The sequence below is a fragment of the Coregonus lavaretus genome, assembly GCF_964263955.1.
Source record: "Coregonus lavaretus genome assembly, contig: HAP1_SCAFFOLD_2312, whole genome shotgun sequence".
In the NCBI taxonomy this organism is placed as follows: Eukaryota; Metazoa; Chordata; class Actinopteri; order Salmoniformes; family Salmonidae; genus Coregonus; species Coregonus lavaretus.
The window spans coordinates 42,551-57,500 of NW_028167012.1; the positions used below are offsets into that span (position 1 = coordinate 42,551).

Sequence of the window (14,950 nt, forward strand, 5' to 3'; positions counted from 1 at the left end):
AAACATTTCTAAACAAACGGTTTTCGCTTTGTCATTATGGGGTATTGTGTGTAGATAGCTGAGTTTATTTTATTTTATTTAATCCATTTTAGAATAAGGCTGTAACATAACAAAATGTGGAAAAAGTCAAGGGGTTTAAATATTTTCCGAATGCACTGTACATATGTTTATACACATCTAACACTATCCCTGTCTTTTTCTCTCTCTCTCCTCCAGGGTGACCATACGTGGGCAACCATGCTGGGCCAGAGTGTCCGTCTGCAGCCAGTACCCATCCAGAGCCTGTCTGAGCTGGAGCGAGCCCGGCTGCAGGAGGTGGCCTGTTACCATCTGGAGAAGAGGGACCTGGACTTCAACATCAGCATCCCCAGAGGTATGGAACTGAAATGTGGTATTTGGTATTTTATATTAGGATCCCCATTAGCTGTTGCAAAAGCAGCAGCTACTCTTCCTGGGGTCCACACAAAACATGAAACATGAAACATTACAGAACATTAATAGACAAGGACAGAACTACATATATATATTTTTTAAAGGCACACATAGCCTACATATCAATACATACACACAAACTATCTATGTCAAGTAGGGGAGAGGCGTTGTGCCGTGAGGTGTTGCTTCATCTGTTTTTTGTAACCAGGTTTGTTGTTTATTTGAGCAATATGAGATGGAATGGAGTTTCATGCAATAATGGCTCTATATAATACTGTACGCTTTCTTGAATTTGTTCTGGATTTGGTGACTTTGAAAAGACCCCTGGTGGCATGTCTGGTGGGGTAAGTGTCAGAGCTGTGTGTAAGTTGACTATGCAAACAATTTGGGATTTTCAACAAATTAATGTTTCTTATAAAAATAAGAAGTGATGCAGGCAGTCTCTCCTCAACTCTTAGCCAAGAGAGACTGGCATGCATAGTATTTATATCAGCCCTGTGATTACAGTGAAGAGCAAGACGTGCCGCTCTGTTTTGGGCCAGCTGCAGCTGCAGCTTAACTAGGTCTTTCCTTGCAGCACTCGACCACACGACTGGACAATAATAAAGTTAAGACAAAACTAGAGCCTGCTTTTTGGAGTGTGGTGTCAAAAAAGCAGAGCATCTCTTTGTTACGGACAGACCTCTCCCCATCTTTATAACCATTGAATCTATATGTTTTGACCATGACAGTTTACAATCTAAGGTAATGCCAAGTAATTTAGTCTCCTCAACTTGTTCAACAGCCACACCGTTCATTACCAGATTCAGCTGAGGTCTAGAACTTAGGGAATGATATGTATCAAATACAATGCTCATAGTTTTAGAGAAGCTTCCATTAAAGAAAACACTTTGAGTTCTATTGGATAGATACAGTGGGGGAAAAAAGTATTTAGTCAGCCACCAATTGTGCAAGTTCTCCCACTTAAAAAGATGAGAGAGGCCTGTAATTTTCATCATAGGTACACGTCAACTATGACAGACAAAATTAGAAAAAAAAATCCAGAAAATCACATTGTAGGATTTTTTATGAATTTATTTGCAAATTATGGTGGAAAATAAGTATTTGGTCAACAACAAAAGTTTCTCAATACTTTGTTATATACCCTTTGTTGGCAATGACACAAGTCAAACGTTTTCTGTAAGTCTTCACAAGGTTTTCACACACTGTTGCTGGTATTTTGGCCCATTCCTCCATGCAGATCTCCTCTAGAGCAGTGATGTTTTGGGGCTGTCGCTGGGCAACACGGACTTTCAACTCCCTCCAAAGATTTTCTATGGGGTTGAGATCTGGAGACTGGCTAGGCCACTCCAGGACCTTGAAATGCTTCTTACGAAGCCACTCCTTCGTTGCCCGGGCGGTGTGTTTGGGATCATTGTCATGCTGAAAGACCCAGCCACGTTTAATCTTCAATGCCCTTGCTGATGGAAGGAGGTTTTCACTCAAAATCTCACGATACATGGCCCCATTCATTCTTTCCTTTACACGGATCATTATTCCTGGTCCCTTTGCAGAAAAACAGCCCCAAAGCATGATGTTTCCACCCCCATGCTTCACAGTAGGTATGGTGTTCTTTGGATGCAACTCAGCATTCTTTGTCCTCCAAACACGACGAGTTGAGTTTTTACCAAAAAGTTCTATTTTGGTTTCATCTGACCATATGACATTCTCCCAATCCTCTTCTGGATCATCCAAATGCACTCTAGCAAACTTCAGACGGGCCTGGACATGTACTGGCTTTAGCAGGGGGACACGTCTGGCACTGCAGGATTTGAGTCCCTGGCGGCGTAGTGTGTTACTGATGGTAGGCTTTGTTACTTTGGTCCCAGCTCTCTGCAGGTCATTCACTAGGTCCCCCCGTGTGGTTCTGGGATTTTTGCTCACCGTTCTTGTGATCATTTTGACCCCACGGGGTGAGATCTTGCGTGGAGCCCCACATCGAGGGAGATTACCAGTGGTCTTGTATGTCTTCCATTTCCTAATAATTGCTCCCACAGTTGATTTCTTCAAACCAAGCTGCTTACCTATTGCAGATTCAGTCTTCCCAGCCTGGTGCAGGTCTACAATTTTGTTTCTGGGGTCCTTTGACAGCTCTTTGGTCTTGGCCATAGTGGAGTTTGGAGTGTGACTGTTTGAGTTTGTGGACAGGTGTCTTTTATACTGATAACAAGTTCAAACAGGTGCCATTAATACAGGTAACGAGTGGAGGACAGAGGAGCCTCTTAAAGAAGAAGTTACAGGTCTGTGAGAGCCAGAAATCTTGCTTGTTTGTAGGTGACCAAATACTTATTTTCCACCATAATTTGCAAATAAATTCATTAAAAATCCTACAATGTGATTTTCTGGATTTTTTTGTCTATTTTTTTTGTCATAGTTGACATGTACGTATGATGAAAATTACAGGCCTCTCTCATCTTTTTAAGTGGGAGAACTTGCACAATTGGTGGCTGACTAAATTTTTTTCCCCCACTGTAGCTCTGAATCCACGATACGGCAGAGGTTGAAAAGCCATACCACATACGTTTTTTCAACAACAGGTTATGGTCAATAATAGCAAAGGCTGCACTGAAATCTAACAGTACAGCTCCCACAATCTTATTATCAATTTCTTCCAACCAGTCATCAGTCATCTGTGTCAGTGCAGTACACGTTGAGTGCCCTTCTCTATAAGCATGCTGAAAGTCTGTTGTTAATTTGTTTACAGAGAAATAGCATTGTATTTGGTCAAACACCATTTTTCCAAAAGTTTGCTAAGAGCTGGCAGCAAGCTTATAGGTCTGCTGTTAGAACCAGTAAAGGCCACTTTACCACTGTTGGGTAGCGGAATTACTTTGGCTTCCCTCCAGGCCTGAGGACAAAGACTTTCCTCTAGGCTCAGATTAAAGATATGACAGATAGGAGTGGCTATAGAGTCATCTACCATCCTCAGTAGCTTTCCATCTAAGTTGTCAATACCAGGAGGTTTGTCATTATTGATCGATAACAATAATTGTTCCAGCTCTCCCACACTAACTTTACAAAATTAAAACTTGCAATGCTTTTCTTTCATTATTTTTACTTTTTTATGCATGAATACGATGGCTCGCTGTTCATTGTTGGCATTTCCTGCCTAAGTTTGCCACTTTGGCAACATCACATGGTTTTGTGATGAACAATGCATCTGATTTGATGAAAGATGGAGTTGAATTTGAAATACTGCCTATAAATTCATTTAAAGTACTCAAAAGTTTTTTTTCCATCATTCTTTATATCATTGATCTTGGCTTCATAATACAGTTTCTTCTTCTTTTTGTTGAGTTTAGTCACATAATTTCTCAATTTGCAGTATAAGCCACTCCTTTTGTCCCATTTCTTTCAACCATATAGTTTTTCAATTCCCCATCAATCCATGGAGCCTTAACAGTTCTAACAGTCAGTTTCTTAACAGGTGCATGTTTATCAATAATTGGCTCTCTCATCCCTTCCAGGCTTCTGGAAGGGAGGGTGGACAATGAGCCTGTCATAGCGGATGTAAGCAATGTCCCCACGCGCTCTGGCAGCTTTCATGGCTGGGATAAGTTATTTCCTCTTCTGGCGCACAGCTTCAGGATAGTCCTGGTTGAGGAGGATATACCACACAGGTTCTTGGCTCTTTCCAGAACAGCTACCTTGTCCTTGAACCTCAGGAACCACTATCGGCCTGGGCTTGAACCTCAGGAACCACTATCGGCCTGGGCCTGTCACCTGGGCCGGTGGTGGGTTTTCCAGTCCTGTGGGCGCGCTCCACCTCAATCTTCCTGTGGTCCATCTTCAATTTCACAGAGATCATTTCCCTCACTTTGTCCTCAGACTCCGTCCAGGTCTCATGTGGAGATTCTGCAATTCCGTCCACAACCATGTTGTTACACCTTGATTGTCCCTCGAGATTATCATGGATTCACACACAGAACTGATGTCCTCTCTCAATGACTTACAGATTGCTGTCATCTTGCCGTTCTCCTGTTTCAACTCATCGAGTTGACCCTGGGAGAACTGCAAACTGTTCTTCAGGTCCTGGACCTCTCTGGCTCCATTCTTTTATTAGTTGAATCCACCAGCATTTGGACAAAACACTTGAAGCTATTTTCTTGTTGTTGTAACAACTGCTTGTAGAACTCTTTTTGTTCGTTTAAAATATCCTTCAAGTGTGATAGAGAGACACCATTGTCCTCGACAACGGTACTCCCGCCGGCTTTGGTCTTTGTCATGGTAGCTAGCAACGTATATTACGCTGTTACTCCTCGCAGTTCCAGACAGGGAGGTCACAGGGAAGATTGAAAACAACAAACAGCAGGGATCTAGACAGCCACGAACCCGGGACAATCTGCGGTCCCAGCCACAATGGCTAACCACTTCTCGGGCTGCGTTCAAGCCCTCAAGAAAACCCTGCTAGCTTGATATGCTGCTAGCTAGCAGCAAGGATAGCTGCTACGCCAAATAGCTCCTCAGACATGTCCTTGGTCGGCAGGATCACTGGACAGAGACTAGCAGTCCCAGCAACTGATGCAAACTGCGTCGCGGGATCCAAACTAAAAAGTTAGCTAGCTACAAAGAACTTTCCAATACACTTTCAAAACAACCAACTTTTCAAAACAACAAAACCGAGTTCTCCCTCATTCCGCATTCAAAAAGAGAAAGCGAGGAAGAGAGATGAGAGAGGAGAGGGACCTGGATTTCAACATCAGCATCCCCAGAGCTACAGAACTGATAGGTCTGTTACACTATGGCCATGCCAGAAAGGACGGACAGAGATATGTGTACAATGCTGGTCTCTCTCCAGATTGTAAAGCTCTTCATTGCTCAATTGGGGTTTGAATCTGGAGGAGAGGGACCTCGTCTTCAACATCAGCATCCCCAGAAGTACAGAGGAAGGGGTAGTAGTTAAAATATGGCCATGCTAAAAGAACAGAAATATGTTATGTTATATGAGATGGAAGTCCCCAGAACTTTACAAGTGAGGAGTAATTACTACAGTATATGGCCATGCTAGAAAGGAGGAGTAGACTCTATGGCCATGCTAGACAGGAGGAGTAGACTCTATGGCCATACTAGACAGGAGGAGTAGACTCTATGGCCATACTAGACAGGAGGAGTAGACTCTATGGCCATGCTAGAAAGGAGGAGTAGACTCTATGGCCATACTAGACAGGAGGAGTAGACTCTATGGCCATGCTAGACAGGAGGAGTAGACTCTATGGCCATGCTAGAAAGGAGGAGTAGACTCTATGGCCATACTAGACAGGAGGAGTAGACTCTATGGCCATGCTAGACAGGAGGAGTAGACTATGGCCATACTAGACAGGAGGAGTAGACTCTATGGTCATACTAGAAAGGAGGAGTAGACTCTATGGCCATGCTAGACAGGAGGAGTAGACTCTATGGCCATACTAGACAGGAGGAGTAGACTCTATGGCCATACTAGACAGAAGGAGTAGACTCTATGGCCATGCTAGAAAGGAGGAGTAGACTCTATGGCCATACTAGACAGGAGGAGTAGACTCTATGGCCATGCTAGACAGGAGGAGTAGACTCTATGGCCATACTAGACAGGAGGAGTAGACTCTATGGCCATACTAGACAGGAGGAGTAGACTATGGCCATACTAGACAGGAGGAGTAGACTCTATGGTCATACTAGACAGGATGGACGCAAACATAAAGTCCTGTAAAAACGCTGATTCTCGCTGATTGTAATTTCTTAATTAATTATACTTTGCTATACATATCATTGAACAAGATCAAGAGGGATTAGTGATATGACAGGGATATGACATACAGTATAATATGATCTCCAGATTCTTAAGAAAACCCTTAGGGCCTTCAGTAAACAGAAGCTCACTACCTGTTTTCTGCTCATTCCACCACCACTCCCAGCCTATATTACTTCAATAAATCTCAGAGAGAAGTTTACAGTACCAGTAAATAGTAAATCCGTCAAAACAGCTCTGAAATAGCCTAACTTGAGATGGAAGAGAAGAGTACTGTAGGAGTAAGATGTCCAATCTAATCAAATCTAATTCAGAAGTAGGAAGAAGAAGAATAGTAGGAGTAGGAGGGGTTACATTCCTCTCTCTTGTCACCAGGGTTACGTAAGAGGCATTACCCTGAACAGACTCAGTGCTTCTCCAGCCATGTCTACTTTAAGAATGTTAACCTCTTGACCTTTAACCCCTGAACTCTCTCTAATCAGTCAACTGTCTAGGACACTGTCAAAGCAACAGAATAGCAACAGAATTGGTCAAAGCAACAGAATAACATTCAAAAGTTAAACAAAAGTTATACAACGTCTCTTTTCATTGATTTACTGCGTGAGTTTTTTTTGACCTGAAGTAAAAGAGTAGAAGAGACTCCTGTATTTTTACAAATAAAAATATGTATTGGAAAGTGTAACTTTTTGGTCACAATCGTTAGGAATGGAGAATAGAATAGAATAACTTTATTTTACATTTACTTTTTACATTTTAGTCATTCAGCAGACGCTCTTATCCAGAGTGACTTACAGTTAGTGAGAGCATACATTTTTAAATATCTGCTTCAACCAGTAACATATACCATAAGATTTGATAAAGGACAGCTTAAAACACAACACATATGAGATGAGTAGTGCAAGATATGTAAACATTTTACCTAGAGGGAACTTCAGTTAGTTAACTTTGGGTTAGTAGCTGGTTGGTTTCATAACACAATCAAGTCCTTTGTCAACCCAATTTTTTACCCAGCACATCCATGTTTTATCCATTTGTTCCCATGGATGCTTTTATCATTGTGAATCATTTGGGATTCAGCCTTGAGAAGCACGTAGTAGATTCATTGTATATGTTTGCCATATGTTGGACCGGAAACCTGCAATGTGAGAATTATCTGCAGTACAGATGTAGGATCTTCATTTGATCACTCTTTTGTTGCTGAGAACTTTCTTGCACAGCAGGAAATGCAAACTATATTCAGGTTTAAAATGGCTTCTAAAGTAATTTCCACTTTAAAATGTCAGACTTGATTTGCCCTAACAAAAAATGTATCAACCGCTACAAAAAAATGTCAGCTAATTATAATCCACATAATAATTCACATATCCTGTTGCTGCAGGATTATTTTCATGCTGTAGCAAACTGGCTAAATGAAGAGCCTACATCTGTATGTTTTACGTAATATAATTAATCGTTAGTCCGCATCACTTACAGGAAGAGGTTTTTTTCCCTGCTTTGCCCCTCTTTCACCCCTCTCTCGCCCTCTTTTATCCCTCTCTCTTCCTCATTCATCCCTCTTTCATCTCTCTCCTCCCCTCTCTCCCCTTCTTTCAACCCTCTCTGTCCCTAATTTCAACACTCTCTTTCATCCTTTCATCCCTCTCTCCCCCTCTTTCAACCCTCTCTCCCCCTCTTTCAACCCTCTCTCTCCCTCTTTCATCCATCTCTCTCCCTCTCTCTCCCTCTTTCATCCATCTCTCATCCATCTCTCTCCCTCTTTCATCCCTCTCTCTCCTTATTTCAACACTCTCTTTCATCCTTTCAACCCTCTCTCCCCCTCTTTCAACCCTCTCTCTCCCTCTTTCATCCATCTCTCTCCCTCTCTCTCATCCATCTCCCTCTTTCATCCCTCTCTCTCCCTATTTCAACACTCTCTTTCATCCTTTCATCCCTCTCTCATCCTCTTTCAACCCCCTCTCCCCCTCTTTCAACCCCCTCTTTCATCCCTCTCAACCCTCTCTTTCATCCCTCTCTTTCCCTCTTTCATCCCTCTCTTTCCCTCTTTCATCCATCTCTCTCCCTCTCTCTCATCCATCTCCCTCTTTCATCCCTCTCTCTCCCTATTTCAACACTCTCTTTCATCCTTTCAACCCTCTCTCATCCTCTTTCAACCCCCTCTCCCCCTTTTTCAACCCTCTCTTTCATCCCTCTCAACCCTCTCTTTCATCCCTCTCTTTCCCTCTTTCATCCCTCTCTCTCACTCTTTCATTTTAGTCATTTAGCAGACGCTCTTATCCAGAGCGACTTACAGTTAGTGAGTGCATACATTCTTTTTTTATGCCCCCCGTGGGAAACGAACCCACAACCCTGGCGTTGCAAACGCCATGCTCTACCAACTGAGCTACATCCCTGCCGGCCATTCCCTCCCCTACCCTGGACGACGCTGGGCCAATTGTGCGCCGCCCCATGGGTCTCCCGGTCACGGCCGGCTATGACAGAGCCTGGATTCGAACCAGGATCTCTAGTGGCACAGCTAGCACTGCGATGCAGTGCCTTAGACCACTGCACCACTCGGGAGGCGCAGTGGTCCCCTCTCCCCCTATTTCAACCCTCTCTTTCCCTCTTTCAACCCTCTCTTTCCCTCTTTCATCCCTCTCTCTCCCTCTTTCAACCCTCTCTTTCCCTCTTTCATCCCTCTCGCCCCCTCTTTCAACCCTCTCTCTCCCTCTTTCATCACCCTCTCCCTCTTTCATCCCTCTCTCTCCCTCTTTCATCCCTCTCTCTCCCTCTTTCAACCCTCTCTCTCCCTCTTTCATCCCTCTCTCCCCCTCTTTCAACCCTCTCTTTCATCCCTCTATCTCCCTCTTTCAACCCTCTCTTTCCCTCTTTCATCCCTCTCTTTCCCTCTTTCAACCCTCTCTTTCCCTCTTTCATCCCTCTCTTTCCCTCTTTCAACCCTCTCTTTCCCTCTTTCATCCCTCTCTTTCCCTCTTTCAACCCTCTCTTTCCCTCTTTCATCCCTCTCTTTCCCTCTTTCAACCCTCTCTTTCCCTCTTTCATCCCTCTCTTTCCCTCTTTCAACCCTCTCTTTCCCTCTTTCATCCCTCTCTTTCCCTCTTTCAACCCTCTCTCTCCCTCTTTCAACCCTCTCTTTCCCTCTTTCAACCCTCTCTTTCCCTCTTTCATCCCTATCTTTCCCTCTTTCATCCTTTTCGTCCCTCCTTTTTCTCTCTTTTCCCAAACTCTGGAATCAGAGGGATACAGGCCACTCTCTCCGGGGTGAAGTTTCCCCTGGGTACAGATCTAGGATCAGCTTCCCCTCCCCCAATCCTAACCTTAACCATTAGTGGGGAAAATGCAAAACTGAATTAGGATCAGCGTCTAGGGGAAACTTCACCCTACTCCTGGGCCCCTCAGTAAAGCATAGTTTCTGTCACACAGCTGCTATTCAAACACAGGGGGCTCATAATAATAGCCGGAACGGAGTAAATGGAATGGCATCAAACACCTGGAAACCATGTGTTTGGTGTACTTGATACCATTCCGAAAATTCCGCTCCAGTTATTACCACGAGCCCATCCTCCCCAATTAAGGTGCCACGGAACCTCTTGTGTACAACCATACAGCATCCAGCAAATGTTCTACAGTAACAGCAGTTGCCCAGTCATGGACAGATTTTCACCTATTTTGTTCCAATTCTATGGTAGTAGAATTCTGTAATACAACACTGACAAAGTCACTGGACAACGCTATAGTATCAAGACTCGTTATAGAAAAGGTTTTCACTGAATTTGTTCCAGTAAATTCTAATTCTATGGTAACTTTATGGTACTATAACTAATTCCCTATAGAATCTGTGAATAGGAAACAGATCAGTCAATGTCATTGTTAGACAGCTCTATAGCAGCATGACTATGCTATATAAAGAAATAAAAAGCATCAAAAATAAAAAGCATGCATGCCTCAATTAGTCACAACTCTCTCATAACTGTCACAGGGAGGGGGCCAGTTCAGTCATTTTTATTTCATTTTATTTCATGTTAATTTAATCAGGGACATTCTCATAACTGTCACAGGGAGGAAGTCTGTGCTCATAACGGTCAAAGGGAGGGGGTCAGTCATTCAGAGCCAGTCACTTGAGGGAATATTCATGTCTCTCTCCGTGGGGTGGAGACCTCATACAGAGACTCTGTCAGCCTCTATTAGCTAGCCAGCCACCTCCCCTGTCAGCCTCCACTAGCTAGCCAGCCACCTCCCCTGTCAGCCTCCACTAGTTAGCCAGCCACCTCCCCTGTCAGCCTCCACTAGTTAGCCAGCCACCTCCCCTGTCAGCCTCCACTAGCTAGCCAGCCACCTCCCCTGTCAGCCTCCACTAGTTAGCCAGCCACCTCCCCTGTCAGCCTCCACTAGCTAGCCAGCCACCTCCCCTGTCAGCCTCCACTAGCTAGCCAGCCACCTCCCCTGTCAGCCTCCACTAGCTAGCCAGCCACCTCCCCTGTCAGCCTCCACTAGCTAGCCAGCCACCTCCCCTGTCAGCCTCCACTAGCTAGCCAGCCACCTCCCCTGTCAGCCTCCACTAGTTAGCCAGCCACCTCCCCTGTCAGCCTCCACTAGCTAGCCAGCCACCTCCCCTGTCAGCCTCCACTAGCTAGCCAGCCACCTCCCCTGTCAGCCTCCACTAGCTAGCCAGCCACCTCCCCTGTCAGCCTCCACTAGCTAGCCAGCCACCTCCCCTGTCAGCCTCCACTAGCTAGCCAGCCACCTCCCCTGTCAGCCTCCACTAGCTAGCCAGCCACCTCCCCTGTCAGCCTCCACTAGTTAGCCAGCCACCTCCCCTGTCAGCCTCCACTAGTTAGCCAGCCACCTCCCCTGTCAGCCTCCACTAGCTAGCCAGCCACCTCCCCTGTCAGCCTCCACTAGCTAGCCAGCCACCTCCCCTGTCAGCCTCCACTAGCTAGCCAGCCACCTCCCCTGTCAGCCTCCACTAGTTAGCCAGCCACCTCCCCTGTCAGCCTCCACTAGCTAGCCAGCCACCTCCCCTGTCAGCCTCCACTAGCTAGCCAGCCACCTCCCCTGTCAGCCTTCACTAGCTAGCCAGCCACCTCCCCTGTCAGCCTCCACTAGCTAGCCAGCCACCTCCCCTGTCAGCCTCCACTAGCTAGCCAGCCACCTCCCCTGTCAGCCTCCACTAGCTAGCCAGCCACCTCCCCTGTCAGCCTCCACTAGTTAGCCAGCCACCTCCCCTGTCAGCCTCCACTAGTTAGCCAGCCACCTCCCCTGTCAGCCTCCACTAGTTAGCCAGCCACCTCCCCTGTCAGCCTCCACTAGCTAGCCAGCCACCTCCCCTGTCAGCCTCCACTAGTTAGCCAGCCACCTCCCCTGTCAGCCTCCACTAGCTAGCCAGCCACCTCCCCTGTCAGCCTCCACTAGTTAGCCAGCCACCTCCCCTGTCAGCCTCCACTAGCTAGCCAGCCACCTCCCCTTTCAGCCTCCACTAGCTAGCCAGCCACCTCCCCTGTCAGCCTCCACTAGCTAGCCAGCCACCTCCCCTGTCAGCCTCCACTAGCTAGCCAGCCACCTCCCCTGTCAGCCTCCACTAGCTAGCCAGCCACCTCCCCTGGTTTATCAGGCTAACTATTGTGTCAATGATGGCTCATGAATGTATATTATGGAGCGAGCTGTGAAAGCACATATACACGCACGCACACACATATACATACACGTATACACATACACGCACATATACACACACGCGTATACACACGCACATATATACACACACACAGAGACACACACACACACGCGTATACACACGCACATATATACACACATACACACACACACGCACATATACACACAAACGCACATTTACACACACACGCAACTATATACACGCACATATACACGTACACACATATACACACACATGCAGGTACGCAAGCACGCACACTGAAGTCTCATATTATGGGTGCAGACTCCTGGTGGGACGGATGGAGGTTCTGTTCTGTTCTGCTGTTAAAGTCAATACCAGAAGCCCTGGCTTATTATTCTTATAGTGTGTGTGTGTGTGTGTGTGTGTGTGTGTGTGTGTGTGTGTGTGTGTGTGTTGGTTTCCTGGCAATGCCTTGACAATGCTTATTTCTGAAATCTCTGTTCCTAGCAGTAAGATCTGTGCTTATTTGGTGAGACTGTGTTTTATTTTCTCATCATAGTGTAACCCCACAGGGTCTTTCATTGTTTTCAAACTTCCCTTCTTTCTCTTTCTCCTTCTGTCGTTCTTTTTCTCTCGCAGCCTTTCTCCCTGATTCTATATATACACTGTATCTTTCTTTCTTTCTTTCTTTCTTTCTTTCTTTCTTTCTTTCTTTCTTTCTTTCTTTCTTTCTTTCTTTCTTTCTTTCTTTCTTTCTTTCTTTCTTTCTTTCTTTCTTTCTTTATTTCTTTCTTTATTTATTTATTTCTTTCACCACCTCTCTCTCTATTTTCCATAACCAATAATATTGTATTTTCAGCTGTTTGAAGCTGTTGTACAGAACCCAAAGTAAAAGATGCAAAAATGAAACTTAAGAATGGGAAGAATAGAAATAGTGCACATAGAACATATCTACCGCTTCTTAGACTTGCTTTCAATGAGAATTACAGATTTATAACCCTAACCCTAACCCCTAACGCTAAACTTAACCCTAAAACTAACTCCTAACCCTAACCCTAACGCTAAACTTAACCCTAAACCTAACTCCTAAACCTAACTCCTAACCCTAACCCTAAACCTAACCCTAACCCTAATTCCCAATGTTCCTCCACACTCTCCAGACCAGACTGACTTGCAATATGGAGACAGAGCAGTTGCAATAGGCCAACCAAAGGTTTAATACCAGCACAAACACAAACCCTAATTCTAAACCTAACCCTAACTCTAAACCTAACCCCTGAGCCTAAAATAGCCTTTTTGCCCACAAGGTTCTGGTCCACACAAGGATAGTAAAACCAAAGTACAGAGCACATAGGAACACACACACACACACCAAGTACACACCACGTAGGAACACACACACACACGCATACACACACACGGAGCATTGAAAGCGCTCAAAGATTAGCCCTTGCTCTGGCATGTGGAGAGTGCAGGAGGAGTCCTTTGCAGTGGAAATACACTTTAATTTCCTGTAGTCATGGGAATTTGACCCGTCCTAAACCCCTGACACACACACACACACACACACACACACACACACACACACACAAACCTCTCCACATGGGGATTTGACTGCTCGGATCACTTCAATTTCAGTTTTCCACACTCTTATCCCGTCAGCCCTTTTTCCCAACAAAAGGATTAAGTTGTCCCTAGATACTGATTCAGGGTTGGGATTCTGGGGGGTTAAGCTGATCCTAGATCTGTGCCCAAACCCCGTCATGTTGAGAGAAACAAATAAAAATAATGCAGGTCTTGGAAGTTCAAGGATTCTGCAACAAAAACAAAGTACTAAACAGCAAGGGTGCAAGACGATGAGACCGACATCTTGCTTCCGGACAAGCTAAACACCTTCTTCGCCCGCTTTGAGGATAACACAGTGCCACCGACACGGCCCACTACCAAGGACTGTGGGCTCTCCTTCTCCGTGGCCGACGTGAGTAAAACATTTAAACTTGCATCCCTAGCCGCGTCCTCAGAGCATGCGCAGACCAGCTGGCTGGAATGTTTACGGACATATTCAATCTCTCCCTATCCCAGTCTGCTGTCCCCACTTGCCTCAAGATGTCCACCATTGTTCCTGTACCCAAGAAAGCAAAGGTAACTGAACTAAACAACTATCGCCCCGTAGCACTCACCTCTGTCATCATAAAGTGCTTTGAGAGACTAGTCAAGGATCATATCACCTCCACCTTACCTGTCACCCTAGACCCACTTCAATTTGCTTACCACCAAAATAGATCCACAGACGATGCAATCGCCATCACTCTGCACACTGCCCTATCCCATCTGGACAAGAGGAATACCTATTTAAGAATGCTGTTCATTGACTATAGCTCAGCATTCAACACCATAGTACCCTCCAAGCTCATCATTAAGCTTGAGGCCCTGGGTCTGAACCCCACCCTGTGCAACTGGATCCTGGACTTCGTGGACTTCAGGAAACAGCAGAGGGTGCACCCCCCTATCCACATCGACGGGACCGCAGTGGAGAAGGTGGAAAGCTTCAACTTCCTTGGCGTACACATCACTGACAAACTGAAATGGACCACCCACACAGACAGTGTGGTGAAGAAGGCGCAACAGAGCCTCTTCAACCTCAGGAGGCTAAAGCAATTTGTCTTGGCACCTAAAACCTTCACAAACTTTTACAGATGCACAATTGAGAGCATCCTGTCGGGCTGTATCACCGCCTGCTACGGCAACTGCACCGCCCGCAACCGCAAGGCTCTCCAGAGGGTGGTGCGGTCTGCACAACACATTACCGGGGGCAAACTACCCGCCCTCCAGGACACCTACAGCACCCGATGTCACAGGAAGGCCAAAAAGATCATCAAGGACATCAACCACCTGAGCTACTGCCTGTTCACCCCGCTATCATCCAGAAGGCGAGGTCAGTACAGGTGCATCAAAGCTGGGACCGAGAGAATGAAAAATAGCTTCTATCTCAAGGCCATCAGACTGTTAAATAGTAGGGGTGTAACGATTCGTTTTAACAACGATTCGATTTGTATCACGATTCGTGGTTGTCGATACGATTCAAGGACGATATTGGTTCATTTAGAATGATACGATCCGAA

General features: G+C 45.6%; 1 protein-coding gene across 1 annotated transcript in view; it reads left to right on the top strand.

Moving 5' to 3' along the window:
- Positions 1-222: 222 nt before the first annotated feature.
- The window catches only part of LOC311113973 (rho GTPase-activating protein 6-like), a gene marked incomplete at its 3' end in the record, with an annotated part of 40,956 nt that continues 26,228 nt past the window's right edge, over positions 223-14,950 (top strand). Inside the window, exon 1 of the mRNA XM_084189237.1 lies at positions 223-373. Coding sequence (XP_084045363.1) covers positions 238-373 — 136 coding nt within the window. The remainder of the gene's footprint in view (positions 374-14,950) is intronic.